Source organism: Scedosporium apiospermum (assembly GCF_000732125.1).
Source record: "Scedosporium apiospermum strain IHEM 14462 chromosome Unknown SEQ_SAPIO_0088, whole genome shotgun sequence".
Classification (NCBI taxonomy): domain Eukaryota; kingdom Fungi; phylum Ascomycota; class Sordariomycetes; order Microascales; family Microascaceae; genus Scedosporium; species Scedosporium apiospermum.
The window spans coordinates 2,016,589-2,034,886 of NW_015971789.1; the positions used below are offsets into that span (position 1 = coordinate 2,016,589).

Here is an 18,298-nt window from a genome sequence, read left to right on the forward strand (position 1 = left end):
TAAACTAACCCTTCCGAGAGTGGGGTTCGCCCAACCACACACTCTGCACTATAAAATTCCATCTCACGAGCCAGAATTTTTGATCTCTTTTTCTTCTTCTTTTCTTTCCTCGTGCGGCTGGCGTGACTCCGTAGTTTCCCAAAGTCTAAACTTTTCGAAATCCCAAGCTCTTCCATGGATTCTCCTATTCAACGGGTCCAGCGCCACAGATTGATCATAATTGCAGGCCTGCCTTAAATATGCGTCTCTTCCGGTATTGCCAGCTTTTTTTTCTACTGCTGGTTACTGGGGGTGGCGGAGGCTGGACATAATTTCAGTCGGGAAAGAACTTTTCCTGATCCGGTGACGAAAGAGAGAGATGCAAACGCTGAGAGCGGAACGTTGCATGCATGATCCTATCGGATCTGTTCATGGTCGTAGCCCTCTTTCCTTGATAGGTGGGCCAATGGCCAGGCGGATGCGTCCGTCAGAGATGGCCACGTCCTGTCTTGCTCTCTCGTTTCTCGTTGGCAGTTGACTTGTGTGGGGAAGATGAATCCCAACAACCATCTCTTTCTGTCTGTAATTGCTTCCTATGGCGATGCCTTTTGTCGTATGCTACTGGCCAATGCCTAATATATCAGCCAGTTGGCATGCTCACCAATCTCAGGCTCACGTCTGCCCTCACCTCGCCTCACCTTAATACCTGTGAGGCGAAGAGAGAGCCGGTCGACGAACCTTGGAACAAGAGCGGTGTTCTTCTCGTCAGATATTAAAATCTTGCTCAAATCTCGACATCACATTCTTCCCAATCATATCTGGAAGATCGACGACCCCTCCGTCTTCCCATCTTCCCAACCCCACTTTCGCCTCGCATCGTTATATATTTATATTTACACACACCCTCGCTCGCTTCCGGGACCTCGCCTCGCTAGCCCCCCGGTCAGCGAGAATGGAAACCAACCCCACCTGTTGTTGGGGCCCGGTATATTCTACTAAATATCTGCAACTAAAACTACTCCCGGTGGTATCCAGCATCTCTCTGTCTTCTTCACCTTCACGGGCTGGAGCGAAGAACCTGGAAGAACTCCCAGAGGCATGGTTCGATTACCATCCCGTTCCTCCGCTTGATTAGCCACACTCCGTCTGACGAGTTCCCTTGCCGTTATTTTACCCAGTCCAGTCAATCATTAGTCAATTATTCTGCGTTTCCTCATTTTTGCCGGTCTTATTCTTTTTTTTTTTTTTCAAGGGAGGCAAAGAATCCCCCCTCAGTTCTGTCCAGTCTCGTCTATCTTTCGCAAAGAACCTCCACACCCTTTCCCAAGTGTAGAAAGTAGGAGGCCGGGACAGGCGACTCGTGAGAGCTGGGCGGCTACTCTAACATGAGAACATACATCTGAATGCCCTCTGAATCCTGGCTGTTCATTGGATGACGCTACTGAGGTGTGGCAAGAGCCAGCCTCCACCACAGTGATATGTGAAAGCAAGATGAATGCTCTCTACATTCCTGTCTTCTCCTCCCTTCCCAGCCCCGCTCCCCCTTCTCCTCCAATTGCCAATTCCGCACCGCCTCACAATTACTCGCCAGGGAGATCCCCCATCTTCTCCAGCTTGCCCATCTCCCTCTTCTCTCCAGAGTCTCCAATTAACCTAACCCTATCGAGACGGACCTTCTCGCCATCGCCGTCTCCCTTGACGACGTAGAGGACCACACTGTTGATATTCTGGAACTTGACAAACCGTAGACTAATGCTCGCTGTGCCGTCTTTATTCCAGTCGCTTGAGGTGAGCGTGACGGCCTGGGTGGGTGGGGTATCATCTGCTTCGCTAAAGTCGAGATTGTGAGAGTGGTTGGTATAAAGGTGGATAGTACCGGGTCGCATTGGGGGTTCTTCGTCGTCATCAGAGTCCGCGGGAGGTAGAGATGTAAGCTGTAGATGGTAATGTTAGCTGAAAGACCAGGGTCGTATATTGAGGACCCTTCGTGGAACTGACCTGGATTGTGTGGAGCTTCAACATGGACCGGAAAGGCAAAAAGAGAAGCAGTTGGTCATCAGCTCCGCTCTCTATCCAGTCCTTCTTTCCGGAGACCTTCACAGCAGCCGCTCTCGAGTCGTCCAAAGCGCTAGGCTTGGATGAATCGAAGAGCACACGCACAGGCCCGGAATCATCATCCGCATTTAGCAGATCACACCCCTTCAGTTCAATCTCGCTCGTGATGTCCCCGTATCCTCTAGGTAGATCCGCACCCCGCCAAGCCGCTCCAGAACCAGAGGCGCCGCCCGATTCCGCGGCGCTAGCAGCATCTTCGATCTTGGTAACCAGATCTTGGAGCTTCCTTGGGTCAGCCCCCGTTACGCGGCTAACTTCCTTACCATCACGGAAAAGGAGGAAAGTGGGCAGGGAGGTAATTCGGTAGGCTTGGGAAACATCCTTTTGCTTCTCGGTGTCGACTTTGAGGAAGGTCACCGCGTTCGGCTTCGAAAAGGACTCGGCGCATTGCTCGAAAAGTGGCGCGATAGCCTGGGACGGTGCGCTTCGGTCAGAGAAGACTGTAGAGGCTCTGAGTCAGTAGACACAACAAGAGAAAATCGGCGCATGATTGATTTAGGTGGAAAGCGTATTTCGGGCAGGCAAGTCCCAGGCATGTCGAAAAAAAAACCCTGTCTGCATCTTCCCGATATGCCCTCTCCGAGGGGCGGTTTCTCGCTGATTTTAAAGTGGAGGCGCGGGGTAGCTTTTGGAGGCACTCACAGTCCACAACGACGACGGCGGACTTCTTCAGGATGTCAGCAAACTGTGCACTGCTCGAAATTGTCGTTATATCTGCCATCTTGTCTCGAAATCGACGTTGCGAAATGTTCTGAAACTGGCAGCGGAGGAAGGTGATTCGTGGTTGCTCGGGAGGATGTAAACGACGAAGTACGAAGAAGGCAACCAGCTTTCGACGTGTTGGTGGCTTCTGGAAGGTGCTTCCATTGCCCCAGCTTGAATGCCCCACCTTTAAAGAGGCAAGAAGCGACAATGACGGGAAGCTAAATGTCAGCTGTACTACCAGATGGCAACAGTCGCCACCTGTTCAGATCCTCGCTGACTTTGGGGAGAATGAAGAATCGAATCCGCCATGAGCTACGAAGTACACAGGTACCATTGATTCTCTTTACCTCGTTTGCTGGTATTCTCGCTACTAATTTTCAGAAGGGTTAATCTCAAGGTACACAAGAGATTAAAGAAAGTCAATAAAAAACGGATTATTGATCTAATTTTTCAACTCAAAAATCCACCAGCCAAGAGTTCTTTCCTTGTCATCACTAAGTCCGCTTGCTAATGTACACGCTTGCCATGTGTTCCCCAACCTAATGGGGGCCTTGCTCGACGTCCTTGACCGTCTGCTCAAATTCCACCATGGTGGGTTCCCTCCAGCTAGGGAACATGCATCCGATCCTGCTGAAGATGTAATGGTCGCGCTGCCAAGCGAAACCGACGGGGCCCCGGACCCAACGAGAATTGAAAACACCCGGGAATCCAGGCTGCTCGAGCAGCCACGGCAGAGCGATGTCTACTAGGCGGCAAAGGGCCGCTCGGACGGGCAACATCTTCCGGATGAGGTTGATTTCGGTCTGGCTGTACAGGAAGAAGAGAGCCTCGTAGAGAGAGTCAGAAATGGGGAGATATCCGGGTAGAATGAGACGGCATTTGCCCAATCGATGATCCAGAGCCGCCTTGAATTCGTGCGCGTTCTGGTTGATCTTCTCAACAACCAGATCTCTCAGGGCATCTCTGGGGAAGTGCAATGTCCATCCCTGGCAAACCATGTGGACGTGAAATGGGACGCAGCGGAGATTGGACGGTTCGGGCGGGTATCCGTCTAGCACTATATAGTCTACCACCGCCGCAGAACAGAACTATTAGCCACAATACTCGGGATAGGGATCCGGACGGTAAGTATGTGCGGAAAATAGGACCTACCATGGACGTAAAGGAATCTCAAAAGCTCTCCCAGGACTTGCGGCTGCCAGGCAGAGAGGTCAACAATCCGGCCATCCTAATCGAAAGGTGGTAAGATGTCAGCTTCTTATCGAATTTATATGTCTTGATGTACTTACATTCGCCATTGTCATGATGAGTTGGTAGAAACGGGGAGCCTCGACAGCAATAACCCTCTGGTGAACCGACCAGTGAAATCCTCGGCTAGCGATCATGATGTCGGCGCTGGCACAGTCATTCCAGAGAGCTTCTCTGCTAACTGTTAGCACGATGTTCCGAAATGGAATCTTCACTTTTCGTCGGACGTACCGGTCCTCGCCATGATTGCGTCCCACCTCCTCGGCGTTTTGGGCATTCTCAGTGTTCTCGGCGCGCTCAGCATGCTCCGCTTGGTGAGGAGGCAGATCAGCTTGCTTTAGTTCAGGCTGCTGAGCAGCCGCATCAGCTCGCTTGGGGCCTTTGGCTTTGCCGTCATGAGCTTGGCGGCGCTTGCTCTCGCAGAACCGCTTCGACCTCTGCGGATATAAACAATCAGAAGCCGGTCCAGGAGGGCTCCCGATACTGCAGGAAATGGACTTACCTTGCGTTTGCTCATCTCCCTTTTCTTGATTCCAGAAAGTCTCGCTCGACTCTGAAGAATGCGACGGGAATAAATAGGCATAATTGGTTGAAACTTGGCTCGATGGAGTGTTTCAACCAGTTTCAACCGATGGGCAATGTTTGTCGATGATCAGTATCCTACCTAGTGTTGGGTGTGATCAAGGAATTGGAGGTATGAAGGAGGAAGAAAAGTTTCTTCTTTTTTCTCCTCTAGGAAGAAACTGCCATTCGAAGATGTGTGTTTCACCTACAGCCGTGCTATCGTGCTTGCACCTTTATTGTAGCTCATACCTGAATGACGCTGAAGAATGAAGTCGGAGTTGACTTACACGAAGTGGTGATGGTAGTGTGTGGGAGACCAAGCGCCCACCACAATTTCATGACCATAACAAGAAGGAAGAAACATGGTATCCAGCTTTGTTGAGGGTTTGTAAGATGAATATTTCTAGAATTAAGTGAGATTTTACTGAAAGATGTAGATTAGATGTGATGCTAGATGGAAAGATGAGAACATGACTGAAAATCAGAGTTGAAATAGTTCCTGGGTGGATATATTAGAATCTAAAATATCTTAATGTCAAAGAGAAACGGAATTCACCAACAAGAAATACATATATCCAAAGGATAGAGCCTCTATTTCAGGACCGCAGTAACCATTTCTCCTCTCTAGTAATTTGACCTACACAGGTGAGGTTGGACTCATGGACAGATGAAGTTCTCGGTGAGGTCAAGTGAGTTAAGGTGAGCAGTTGAAACCACCTGTTGGCTATACCTCGGCAAAATATGTGCCAATGAAAATTGTCAGGCCAAACCAACCCCACCAAAAATTTCTGGGGCTATTTTTTTCCCACCGACTTCAATTTTGTGCCAGGCCAAATCAATCGCCCATCTCCATATCTCCCAAAGGGTCCTACCAAGCCATCTTCCCCTAGGTAAAGCCCCTACGTGCTCTCACAGCACGTTCTTCAAGATGGCAAAAGGGTAAAATTGATCCTTTCCAGATCCCTAACCCCCAACCTTTTCCCCCCTCGCCTTAGAAGCTAACCGCCTCCACGTAGTCGCATCTCCAAAGACCCCAACAACCACCGCTGGCTCAAGGACACCACCACCTTCGGCCAGCGCATCCTCCGCTCCCACGGCTGGACCCCCGGATCGTACCTCGGCGCTGTCGATGCAGCACACGCCGTTCACCACAGCGCGGCCAATGCCTCATATATCCGCGTGTTGATGAAGGATGACGCCGGCGGCTTGGGATACCGAGCGGGCGGGGGAAACGGGGAGAATGACATTGCGGGCATCGACGAGGTCAAGGATATATTCGCAAGGTTGAACGGAAAAGTGGAGACGGAGGAGGAGAAGCGGGAGAGGGAGAGGAAGAAGGCGTTGGTGTATCTTGGCCAGAGGGTCGGTGGGATCACGTTCGTGAGGGGTGGTCTGCTCGTCCAGGAGGGGTTGGATATGATCGAGACGTCTGTTTCTGTGGTATCCGCTACTGAAACTGTTGTCGCAACGAGCGGTGATTCTAGTGCTGAAACGATGGCGAACATCGGGAAGAGGAAAGCCGAAGAGGAACCAGACGAGGAGATGGAAGAGGACGCGCCGCGAAAGAAGCGCAGGAAAGACGACGAGTCGCGAGCGGAGAGGAAGAAGCGAAAGGAGGAGAAAAAGAGGAAGCGGAAAGAGAGGCAAGAATCCGAAGCCGAACTGAGCACCGAAGTGTCAACTGAAGCGAACACCCCCGACGATACCGATACCGGAAAGAAGTCCAAGAAGAAGTCGAAGAAGGACCGATCTGCCTCGACGACCCAGGACGAAGCCGATTCTTCTTCGGGCGTCGATAGCGGAAAGAAGAAGAGGAACAAGGATAAGAAGAAGAGCAAGTCCAAAACAAAGGGTGCCGAGAATCTGAGCGAGGACCCATCCGAAACTTCAATTCCAGACGACGGGGAGGAAGCGCCTACGAGGAGTAAGAAGGATAAAAAGAGCAAAAAGGAATCAAAGGAGAAAAAGGAAAAGAAAGAGAAGAAGGGCAAATCCTCCAAATCTGAGCCCGCCGACCCCGATGCCACACAAGCCTCCACCCCAACTTACGTCGAATCATCCGCTTCTACAACCCTTGTCAATACTCCCTCCGCCTCTGGCACGTCAACTCCCACCGGTCTGTCGAAGGGCCGCCATATCCATCATGCCCGCCGCGTGGCAGCCAAACGCGCAGCTATGTTGGATGCGGCGGCGTTGAAGCAGGTAAGTTATGGCACACTGACTGCTCCCGTCACCCTTCGCACACACAGCTACTAACATGTATAACCAGATTCTCGCAATTTAAGGTGTTTAAAAGTTACTATTATAACAATGGTTATACCAATATCGGGCTCCTGAGACCCCGATATAAAAATAAACGGTCCCTAGCAAATGTTGTTAGCGTTTTGCCCTGAATCATGTCTTTTCTTTTGCGTTACTTTATCCGGGTCACGACATCTAGCCTGTGACACTTGGATGCCGAGCGAGGCAAATGGATATAGGAGGGGCCCTTTGAATGCATTGCTTGGTGTTTAGGTGTGCCTGGGATTCTGTTTCTTCCTCTAGCATAGACTTTCGAATACAGTTCTTCATCTTCTAATCCCGGTCAAATCTAGCAAAGAGCTGTCAAATCACGTTGTCTGATAGCATGTAACATGTATACACTGAATAATAAGATGATATTCTTCCATTCTGTGAATAAAGAGACTAATCTTGCGGCCCTTGGGCGTTTCTGTCCCGTTCCGAGCCGTCATTTACACATCATCCATAACCGTACATCATCTAATCTCGGAGAAAAGAGTAGAAAAAAGAGGGATAAAAACTCCGGTAACGATCATAAACCCATACATAAATGTTCCGCAGCCTTCCCCTCCCGTCTCTATAATTCCAGTCTGCAAACGCCTTCCACGGTATGAGAGATCCGTTGCCGTCTCACGTCCCCTCCCTTTCCCCGCCGTGCAACGGAATGGTGCCACTCTTGCGGGGTTCTTCAATGGATGTGGAGGCATGCATATAAAACCTGCATCCAGACACCACCCTCCCCACATGCCGCGTCCATCAAAAAGACAAGATGCATCAGTTCCAAGTCCCGAGTATAAACCCGCCAATTTCCCATGGTAGCATAGTAGCTAGAAGTCCAAACCAAATCAATAACTCCTGCACTCATAGCCGCTAAATCGATGCTCATCAATATATCGTGTCCCAGCATTGGAAGCGCGGCTCAGCAGCGACTCATACAAACTGCTTCCAATCTCTATACCGTGCCAAGTCGTGCGTATATCAGATTCGAAGTGCCCCTCCCCCACTGGGGATGCCATCTCGAGGCAGCTTAAAAAAAAAACAGAGGGTGGCTGTTCGTCACAACGGCCCACCCTTGTTGTTACCTGTTCTCCATGGCTCGCCACACTCCAGCACTAAGTATACTCCTTAGCCGGATCCGTACCCCTTCCTTCGTGGGCTCCCCAGCCGAGACAAGTAAATAAAAGGACTGTTCGCATTGCTGTAAGGAGTGGGTGTGTCATGTTTTCGACCCAATCCGTTAGATGGTGTGGCGCCGAAAGCCAGCGAAATAAATAGTGGTGTAAATGTGAATGTGCTTCATAAGTGATACATAAGTTGTTAAAACATGGGCGTTCGGCGTGGGTGGATAAGGTGCGATCCCATGTGGGGATATTGCGAGGCGGTCCCAACGAAGTAAGGGCCCGGAAGAAAGGGTGGAGGGAGATGGAGATCATTTTGGAAGAGAAGGTGGGGACTTGGGGTGTTCCCTTCGCATGAGAATTCATTCCAAAGGGTCGAGGAATAGTTTAGTCCATGTAGAAGTCGCCCTTCAAGATACGCTCCTGGAAGGGATCTGGCTTTCGCCTCTCAGGCTGCTTGGGCTTGACGGCCGCTGCCTGCGCAGGAGGCGCCTGCATCTCGACCGCGGGCCGGGCACGCTCCACAGGAGAGGGAACGAAGTTGGCACGAGGGGGAGAGGTGCTAAAGCTGCTCGCAAAAGAGAAGGAAGGCCGTTGGCCAGAAACCGAGCTTTCGGCTCGGGTCCGGAGTTGCTCAGCCCAGCTAAAAGTGTTTTGGTCTAGATTTGGAAGCGCACGGGTTAGTCGCTTGGTTACTTTTAAGTATGAAAGAAACAATCGGGATGGACTGATTTGTAAGGCGGAAGAAGATGCAAGGCGGTAGGAACAGCACATGCAGTACATCCACACGAGGCATATGCACAACATCTCCTCGGAAATGCACCGGGATTGGGCTGGCAACGGTTGCAGGAGAAAAGCCGTGTGTGCATGATTCCGGGTGGCCTTGTGACCTAGTCGCAGGTAGGATGGGTTGGTGAAGATGTGGAAAAGAGAGGGGGGAGTTTGATCTAGGGAGAGATGTACCGCGTGTGCGAGGTATGGCAGATCTGGTCTTACCTGTACCAATGCTTCCGTTGCGGAAACCACGTCCTGGGGGCCCTCCCATACTCATACGTCGAAATGGACTGGTGGGGGCAGTCTTTGCACTGGAGGAGTAGATCATGTCGTCCTCCTCGACTGCGCACTCATCAATGGCCTCGGAGTGGTTAGAGTTGGTGGACGTGCTCGCCCTACGGAAGTGGTAGGGTGCATTGCTGGAAGTGGGCGACGTGCCATGGATGCCGAGGGTGGAGACGGACAGGCGACGCCGCTGAGCAGCATCGTTAATGTTCAGTGCCGCCGGAGGCAAGACGCTGGCTGAACCAGTCGAAGTCGAAGAGCTTCGCTGGAAGAGGTTTCTAAAGACGGCATTGCCGACAGAGCCCCTGCGAGTTCGGTTCATGTTGTTGGTTTCGTCGACGTTGTTGTTGGTAGTGTTGTCGCTAATGTTGTTGGTCATGGTGAAAGGGAAGGGGAATTTGCTTCGGGGGAACTTCCGGATAATTTAAATATTTAGAGGCTAGCTACTAGCGATACAGTGAGGCAGCGATGGGGGCGCAGTCGGATAGGGATCGGGTTGGAGAGTTTTCGTGAAGAATAGCGAGATCAGTTGAGGTGGGCCGATGTTTCAATAGAAGTAGGTCGAGGGTGGTTCGAGAAGAAGGGCGCGTGAAACGGGAGTCTTTCAATGCACGAAGGAGGGGTGTGGTGGGGTCTCGTCAGTGTGGCCTTGGTGGCTAAAGGTGCTGAAGGAGGGGAATGATGTAGTGGGGCTCGAGCACTAAAGTTGTTCCGTGCCCGGATCTCGCTCCGCTTGTCTTCAGATTGATGTTCCAAGACTGCCGCAGCAGGGAACAAGCAATGTAATGTAATGTAGGGTAGGGCAAAAAGGGGAAGGGGGCCAGGGAATAGTCCAAAATAGCAACAGGCCTGGGGATAGCTATATCGACACAGACAAATGGCAAAGCGGTACTAGCGATTCTAGCCGGAGATCAAAAAGAGGGGAATCGTCTGTTATTTTGAAACTCGAGTGCCGGCTGCCAGTACCAGGTCCGTGACGTGGCGAAGCTAGTTGTGCGACGGAAAAGCTCCAGATATTGCGATCCTCAGGCCTTCCAGAAACTACAAAAAAGAAGTGCCGGTGAGCGAATCGTACGTGAGAAGCCGTCGATCCGAACCAGGACACGGTTGAAGATTATAGATTGTGCGATCGTTAAAGGGCCCTGCTGCAAAAACGGGGTGATCCCGCTCGAGATCAAGCCGATGCTGATATTGGCCGATATTTGTCCAAAGGAGGGTTTTGGAAAGCCGCTAGATTGCTTGGATCTTTTGTGAGGGGAAGAGGGAGCAGTCAGTCGTCGTTGAGTGTTAAGGAGAGTCTTGGGAGGAGGATAAATAAGAAACGTTGAAGGAGGGAGACAAGATGGGGGAAAGTCCAAATGTTAAGAATACTCGAGAGTGTAGCTTTATTAATGGAAGACGGAAGGGGGCGATAAAAGTGATTTGATATCCGGACCAGGTTGGAAGAGCTATGAAGAAGGAGAACCAGAAAAGCGACGACCGGACCGGGGCACGGAGGGGGAGACCTGGGGAGCGACTCGTCGTACCTCACCGTACCCTCCCCCATGTACCTCTTATGCAGCTTGACTGTGGTGCAGCTGCAGGGTACATGGGCTATACCAAGCGGGGGGGAATGCAGCAAGTGCCCACCACACCAAGGTACCTGGAGCCAGTCAAATGGGGGCTAAAGATTGCTCAAATGCCGGTGTCTGGCGAATCAGGGCTCTTTCCACCCCCGAGCGCCCTACTTCAGGGAAATGGGGATCCAGCTGGAAGATTCCAACCCACAGACAAGATGTCATAGTTTCGACTCTTGGCCTGGCTCGTGCTAGGTCACCCAGGTTTACCCAGGGTCGTTCGTTCCTCATGAGAATCCCAGGTCTATCACATCTTTCTCCTTTGTGGGAGGATGGTTGCTTCCTCCCTCCCTCCTTCTCGTGTACGAGAGTACGTAGCACCACGAAAGGCACCAATGCGCCCTGCAACTACTTAGTATTGTCCCTACGCCGCGTGCCGTAACAATTGCATCGTCGATCCAGTCTCGCATACGAAGCAGTAGGAGGTACCGTGTGTCTGGCGAGGTTTCCTTCCCTCCTTCCCTTGTGTCTGTTGGGCTCTCTGGTTTGGGATTGCATTACTCCTCATTTTATGAAGTACAATTGTACGGCTGGTTCCTTGTGACTGATGGGGTTAGTGCCTTACGAAGCCTTCGCAGTGGAGATCAATGACAACAACTGAATCAAATGACTCCGACCTGGCCATGTGGAATTGTCAGCATTTCTGTCGGCGACTACGGAAAGGTCCTCGAGGGCCCCGAAGTCGCCGGCGACGACAAGACCCCCCTTTGCCCCGCCGCCCTTTCACAAGCTTTTTGAAAGACGCGACACCAGAAAGCGAGGCAACTCCTTCGTAGACTAACCATTGACAAATTGAATTGGCCCCACCAGGGTCTCGAGCATCAATTGGAGAGAGGGGGGGTTTGATGCACTTGAGATAAGTCCTTTGACAGTAGGTGCTTGGCCAGCTTTCACCGCCGGAAACGTAAATATTGACTGATAGCTGGCAACCGATAGCAAAAAGCAAGCTGTCAAATATTACGAAACGCATCAATGGTCTAGCCCAACAGTTTCTAGCAACGGTTGACGAACAAAACAGAAAGGTACTACGAATCACGAGCAGGGGGGTGCTAATACCTTCATCCCTACATCGACGATCTCTTCCTCATCACTAAGGAAAGAAATCTTGGCAATCTTGCCGTGGCCATGGAGGAGGGTTGGGAAATAAGGCATCTAGGCAGGGGGGCGGAGCCGACAAACAGCTTCAGACCCAGAACGCAGAATGCGCCGTGGGGAGAAGTGGTGGTGGTCCAGCAGCTCAACCAAAGTTCATGTCACAGACTCTGCTGCATGCAGCCAGCAGCCCTCCCAAATGGGAGCTAGCAGGGCTACTCATAACATCCGTTGTGGACCAAGCAGCACCAGGAAAGTTACTGACATCTTCTTATGGAGTGTAACGCTGCTCGGCTCCTGCATCGCATCCCCTAGTACTAGTAGATATCTTGGCTCTTTTTGGGTCGCTGGAGGTGGCGAAAGTGTGGGTGTGGGCCAGACAACAAATAGATTACTCAGTGGCTAGGGTCCGTCCCAGAAGAGACCAACACGATTGGCCTGGCGGGTTGGGCAAAAGCTATGGGCGATCCTGCAAACTAGCAAGAAACGCCCTTTTGTGAGGGCAATGATGGAGGGTGAGAAGGTTTGGACTTGGACTACACATGCTACACTTAACTTCTGCACGGCTTACAACTACTACATTTGCCCTAACGCCCCTCCCTCGAGCGACCCTATTACAATTGATCTATGTATAACTCATCCTGGAAGTAGAGTAGAGTAGATTTCCCTTGGGTGCGCCTGTTGACATACTCCAGACTTTGGTTCAAAAATGCACCATCCCCGCCTTGACGCACATCCAAGAGCTTAGTGATTGGATGCAGGTGGTAAACGTTTTGCCTCTGATAAATATCCCTATTGCCAACCTCGTGATTGGGCAGTAGCTTGAAACCTAATTTAACTGTATTCAGTAGTCCCCTTGCCGAGCCCTGGTGATGTTCTTTGTGGTGTTCAATATTAGACGGCGTAGAGGTAAATCGTCAATCGTCTGGACCGATTACGTCACTTGCCATACCAACAACCGTCCCTTCCTATTATCCCGATTGCTACCCGTTCCTTCCGCCGCTTTTGACCAGAATGAAAATAGCGTAAGTCTGTAATCTATTATGCAATCTCTCGAGAACATGAATCCAGCTAGATCTCACTCCTCGATTGGGGCAGAGTACTTCGTCGTTGCTGGAAGAGCAAGCGTGGGCGTGTGCATGTGCGTGCGTGTTGGGCGTGGAGGATCGTCACTTACGTTAATGACGTTGACTATTGCTATCAACCCACTATTGCAACGGCGTGACCGGCGCCTCTGGGGCAGGTGCAACGCACACTTAGACTCCTAGCATACAATTGTACAATTGTCCAAGCTTCGTCTCCACTCCAGCACCAAGGTCAGGTCGAAACCGTGCATGCCACGGCCAGCCCCGCGACTAGGAAGTTCAAGCTGTCCTTGTTTTGCACGTGCAACGCCGATGGAAACCACGGTGTTCCCTGTCACAAGGAAAAAAAGGGGTCCTGTTGCGCACGTCCCCTCAATCACTGAGGGACGAAGCAGCCGTAGCCCAAAATGCCATCAGACTCGGCGAGCATTATTCCATCGCATGTCACAAAGTTCATCATCCAATTCGAGAAGCATCGACAATCATCTTCCCGAATGGCTTCTGCAAGTCATCGTCCGAAGGGCAATCAACGACAAAGGTACTCGGAGATGGCACGACTCCGTCATCCCTGCGCCGCTGACTCGGTCGAGTGAGTGGTGGCTTTCAATTTGTTCATTGTCTAAGTTCGAAGCCCAAGACTTGATGGGTGGTTCTTTCCCCCCTCCTCCTCATTTCCCCCCCGCTCCTTGCTCTCTCTTCAGGCCATCACGGTCGCCCCGCTTCAACTGTTTGCCCAAGCAAAGAGAGTTCCCCGCCCTGAAGCTAGATTCCTTGAGATGAACTATCGCCCACTCGCGCTCGGCACAGAGAGACACTAGCAAGATTGACACCCCCCTTCCTTTCCTACGGGGTCCAAAGTGGTACTCTAGATCCGAGGAAGTATCCAGTTACATTCAATCCCTTGCACCTCCCTTGCACCTAAAGAAATTCCCAACCGCGAATAACTCGTGCTTTAAGCACAGATGATAAACGAGCCACGGTGCCCACACTGCCAATTGGAGGGCTCCACTTTTTGCCATTGCTTCCCTTTTAGCATCATTACCCCAGACTCTAAGCATGTCGGATGTCTGAGATCTCATTACCACTTTCCTTGACAGAGTTAGGGCCACCTCCATCCTTCCCTTCCCCGGACTGGATCTTACTTCTCCCAACCTTAGGCCGAAAAATTAAATTTCAGTTTATATGCAAAGGATTCGCGCTATCTTAGCCCCGCCTCCCTCGCTACTTCGCACATCGGCCCATCTCCCATCTGCCATCCCTCATGCTCATGCTTATGCTCATGCTTATGCTCATGCAGTATGCAACTCTTTGTGATTGAGGGTAGATGGAGCGACGCACGCACGCGACAACGATACTAGTACACTTCGGATGGTTGACGGATGCTTTTCCCTAATGTTCCGGACCCCCTCTCCTTTTTAACTCCACGACGAGGCGCCCCTCTCTTTGTTTGTTCATTTCTCATATCGAGCCTGACCTTTTTTTCCTGCCCACCCACCCTAAACTATGTGCTATTATACATGACGACCACATGAGATCAAAAATCAACCTAGTACCAAACAGAAAAGAAGAGCAGAGAGTGTGTGAGGTGAGAGAGCTTTTTAGCCTTGGTTCTGGTAGATCTGATTCCAAACGCCCGCACCCATTCCCGCCTGAACGCCTCCGACAGCCCTTGCACGGTCTCCCGCGCCCACACCTGCTAGGAGCAAAGGCTCCGTCGTCATGGCCGCCACATTCAGTAACCCGTCTTCGTTGTTGAGGGGGAGCCCCATTCCGAGATTTATCGCCAGACCTTCCCAGTCTAGCCCCTCGGGGAGATTGTCAAAGTCCATCTCCAAGCCCAAAGAAGAGGCCGGCCAGGAATATTGTTGCGCCTGCATGTCCAAGGATGATCCTCTTCCGTCGTCGTACATATTATATCCTTGCGCGGCGGCCCTATTAGGCCACACCATATTCGAGGATCGACGTCCCGGATCCGAATCACCTGTTGCCACTTCTGATAGTAATTGTAATGGTGTGTTTGCCGTAGCTGCTGTTGGGTAATTTGCCATGGAGGCTGGTGTCGGCTGCTGTTGATGTTGCCTGTAAGCTTGATGACCTTGGCCCATAGGCGGGGAAACGTCCGCTCCCGATGGTCGAGAACCTGCATCTCCTGTAGACCCTGAGACCGTTGACGCCGGGGTGGTAGTAGACATGTCAGGAAGTCCGGGTCTGTTGTTGTTGCTGCTGTTATTCTGCTGCTGAAATCCCAGGCCTGGGTCATTTCCACCCTTGTTGGCCATACTATTCTTCCTCGTCGTGATCGCCGCCTTATTCGTAAACCACCCCTTAAGCATAGCAAGAACCAGTAAAAACTTGCCCGCCGGACGACACTTATCCTCTGACGACGCCTCGAGGAACTTGGCCAGCAGCGCGTCGAGGTAGTACTCGGCCTTGAGACTATCCGTGACCACACTGGCGAGCACCGATCCGGGCGCCGTGACGGCAATGTTCACCTTGATGAGGATGACAAGAGCGTAGGCGACGCGGACGAAGTTGAACACGGGGAGGCACCGGATGCTGGCTACGTCCATGGCGAGGAACTTGTCGAAGGTGCCCGTCACGGCGGCGACGCACACGAGGAGCGCATCGATTTGGGCGCGGCCTATGGCTCTGGGGTTGACCATGTCGTCGTCGAGGGCTGTTGTTGCTATGCAGGATTTGAATGAGTCGGCATTGGGGGCTTGGAGGCAGCTTTCGTGCATGTAGATGTTGATGTATTCGATGCTGATTAACATGGTGGCTAAATTATGATTGTTAACGTCTTGCAAGAAGAGGGGAGGTAGAAAGCATTTTGCATAACGTACGTCTCATGAGCTCCTTCGGTATGGCACGCCTGAGCCTTTCTAGTTCCACCTCAAACCCCCTCAGAGCCAACTGCGTCCCAAAATCCTCTAAGGTCGAGGTCAAGCCCGGATCATCAAGCGAAAACCGCATCGCCACATCCTCCCCAAGCTTATTCCCACGCAGCAAGTAACAGAGATACTTATCTGTCGGCGCCGCCTCGGGCGACGTCTCCAACAACCTGACGCTCTCCTCCATAAACGAGCTCCACCGAAGCAGGAACGGGCGCCGGAGTCCCATGGCCGTGTTCGACGATAGGTAGTAGCACGTGAGCCAGGTGCGCCTGCACTCGAGACTCTCGGGGTCATCCTTTCCAGGGCGGAACGTGTAGAAGCCTAGCGTGTGCATAGATTGCTGCTGTTGCTGCTGCTGCTGCTGTGATGTGTTTTTACGCTTTGTCATGTTGCTGCGGCCGAGGCCCAAGTCCAGGGCCATGACTGAGGCGATGTGCGCCAGCTGGTAAAACTTGAGCTCTTCGAAACTCTCGGGTGGGAAGTACCACATCACGGATACGAGGAGCGCCTGCACGATTTCGAGGCTCTTTTCCCCGTTGCAGATGACTTTCTGGCCAAAGATCTCCATGAGCTCCTTGACGAGCGTTCGCTGTAAACTTGCCCGTGCCGCCGCCGCAGCCGCCATGACCGCCAGGAACAGCAACGGCTTCTCTTGTCGGAGATCATTGGCTTTCATGGACGGGGGGAAGACGACGCCGGGAAGATGCAAAATCATCTCATCGTTGTACCGAGCGAAAAGTTCGTCCGCAATATCCAGCGTGATGATCCCTCTCTCCACGATATCGACGTAATCAGCTCCGAGACTAGCATTTTTAGCCGCCGGTGACTTCTTTTGCGGAGAGTTCTGGATGCCTTGGCCCAGAATGTCCTCGATTTTCCTCTTTTGTCCGGCAGCAGCCGCATATGGTTGGTATGTGTCAACGCCCGCTGGCCCTGTATTCTCCGACATCCCGAGCACGGCGCCCCAATCCCGCGACCGGGTCCGCATCGTTGCCGTCTCGCTAACCGCCGACAAAGACACATGCGCCGGGCGCGATGCATTCTGCCCGACGGCCGTGCCAACGCCATGACTGCTACCACTAGTAGACCCCACACCCCCGTACATCGGGGTCTGCTGCTGCTGCTGTTGATCAGGCCCCGCCCTAGCCTGCAACGTCGCCGTCAACGCATCAATCTTCTTCTCCAGTTCGGCAACCCTCGTATCCGTCTTCTTCTGCCTCTCGCCCGTGCGCGTCCTAGCCGTGACGACGCATCTCCTCCCCGCCTTCATGCACCGCCGACACGGCCCGTCCTCCACCATCTCGCACCGCACCTTGAGACCCCTACATGCCTCGCACGCCCTCGACCGCTTTGCGTCATCGGCGTGAGCCGCCGGTCCGACTTCCCCCACTGAAGATCTCTGCTGTTGTGGTTGTTGCTGCTGAGCCTGTTGCTGATGGTGCTGCTGCTGCGAGGCCGTTCCCGCCGACGGGCCTGCCGGAGCCGACACAGTAATGGAGTGTCCTCCGATCCGCGGTGGCGTGTCGACCGCGGAATCACTCTGTGCCGACGTATCCCCGAATCGACCACTCGAGGTAGAGCCGCCCTGGGCCGGCGACGACGCCGCCGATGATGCCCCCACCGCACGGGGACTGGCTCCCGACCCCCGGGATGCCAGCTCCATCACGGAATTCTCTCCCTTTTCTCCTTTTTCCTTATTTGTTTTCTTTTGTTTTCCTGTCAGTTGAGGGAGAGAGCGTGAAGGGTAGTATGATGCTACGTTGTGAAAAGCACAGTACAGTGACTGTAGCGAAATCGACAGCCAGCCAACTCCGAAAACGAAAAGACCGAAAAAAAATTAATTGATAATAATTTACAAAGGTGTAGATTCGGTATTCGATTCTTCAAGAAAACCGCGGGGGGACGGGGTGCCGTGACCGATGCTTTTTCTTATGCCTCGTTCACAGTCGCATGTGAGGCGGACGTGTCGGAGAAACGGGAAGGGAAGAGCCGATCGCCGACATTGTTTGATGCAAAATTGATATTATGACGCAGGCCCAAGATTGCAACAATAACAGCGGTGCCTGGAATCTTCGTATTACGTAATCAAGGCTCGTATAAGAACCCTGGATACGAGAACAATCGTGACGCAACAATTGAAACACACAACTTCAGCAAACAGGGTTGTAATTTACACAAGCTCACACGTACTTGATTTGCTCTTCAAGATGCAGTCATGGCAAGATGTTATTCATTAGATCAAGAGATAGAGACGCCCTGTCCAGGCCCAGGGTATATACACACAAGAGAAAAAAAGAAGCCACATGGCTACATATCCAACTCCCACGACGCCTTACAGAGATTAAGTCCCCTGTCGCCAACTCCCTCCCTCGTCTGCGCAAAAGAAAAAGCAAAATCCAAAAGGTCTGATGTGATATCAAAGTTTCAAACACCTCTCGTGGCACCTAAAATCGAGAGCATAGACAAATTGCTAAAAGGAGATGGAAAAACAAAACGCAAAAAGATCCAAAAATCCAAAAAGACATAATGTACAGTGCCATCTC

General features: G+C 52.0%; 5 protein-coding genes across 5 annotated transcripts; 1 reads left to right on the top strand and 4 right to left on the bottom strand.

Annotated features, from left to right (window-relative positions):
- Nucleotides 1–1,559: 1,559 nt before the first annotated feature.
- On the bottom strand, nucleotides 1,560–2,815 carry SAPIO_CDS3534 (uncharacterized protein; the record flags this gene model as incomplete). Its single annotated transcript, XM_016786308.1, has 3 exons — nucleotides 1,560–1,913; nucleotides 1,978–2,534; nucleotides 2,737–2,815. The coding sequence occupies 3 exons, from the start codon at nucleotides 2,813–2,815 to the stop codon at nucleotides 1,560–1,562; spliced, it is 990 nt and encodes a 329-aa protein (XP_016644314.1).
- A 523-nt stretch (nucleotides 2,816–3,338) lies between these two features.
- SAPIO_CDS3535 (uncharacterized protein) lies at nucleotides 3,339–4,564 on the bottom strand (the record flags this gene model as incomplete). The annotated part of the gene is made up of 5 exons (XM_016786309.1): nucleotides 3,339–3,865; nucleotides 3,952–4,027; nucleotides 4,089–4,221; nucleotides 4,279–4,484; nucleotides 4,550–4,564. The coding sequence occupies 5 exons, from the start codon at nucleotides 4,562–4,564 to the stop codon at nucleotides 3,339–3,341; spliced, it is 957 nt and encodes a 318-aa protein (XP_016644315.1).
- Nucleotides 4,565–5,539: 975 nt separating this feature from the next.
- SAPIO_CDS3536 (uncharacterized protein) lies at nucleotides 5,540–6,895 on the top strand (the record flags this gene model as incomplete). The annotated part of the gene is made up of 3 exons (XM_016786310.1): nucleotides 5,540–5,550; nucleotides 5,628–6,813; nucleotides 6,881–6,895. 3 exons carry the CDS (start codon nucleotides 5,540–5,542, stop codon nucleotides 6,893–6,895), a joined length of 1,212 nt encoding a protein of 403 aa, XP_016644316.1.
- A 1,501-nt stretch (nucleotides 6,896–8,396) lies between these two features.
- On the bottom strand, nucleotides 8,397–9,447 carry SAPIO_CDS3537 (uncharacterized protein; the record flags this gene model as incomplete). The annotated part of the gene is made up of 2 exons (XM_016786311.1): nucleotides 8,397–8,668; nucleotides 9,006–9,447. The coding sequence occupies 2 exons, from the start codon at nucleotides 9,445–9,447 to the stop codon at nucleotides 8,397–8,399; spliced, it is 714 nt and encodes a 237-aa protein (XP_016644317.1).
- Nucleotides 9,448–14,459: 5,012 nt separating this feature from the next.
- Nucleotides 14,460–17,418, bottom strand: SAPIO_CDS3538 (Uncharacterized protein; the record flags this gene model as incomplete). Its single annotated transcript, XM_016786312.1, has 2 exons — nucleotides 14,460–15,640; nucleotides 15,705–17,418. 2 exons carry the CDS (start codon nucleotides 17,416–17,418, stop codon nucleotides 14,460–14,462), a joined length of 2,895 nt encoding a protein of 964 aa, XP_016644318.1.
- Between the last annotated feature and the right edge of the window lie 880 nt (nucleotides 17,419–18,298).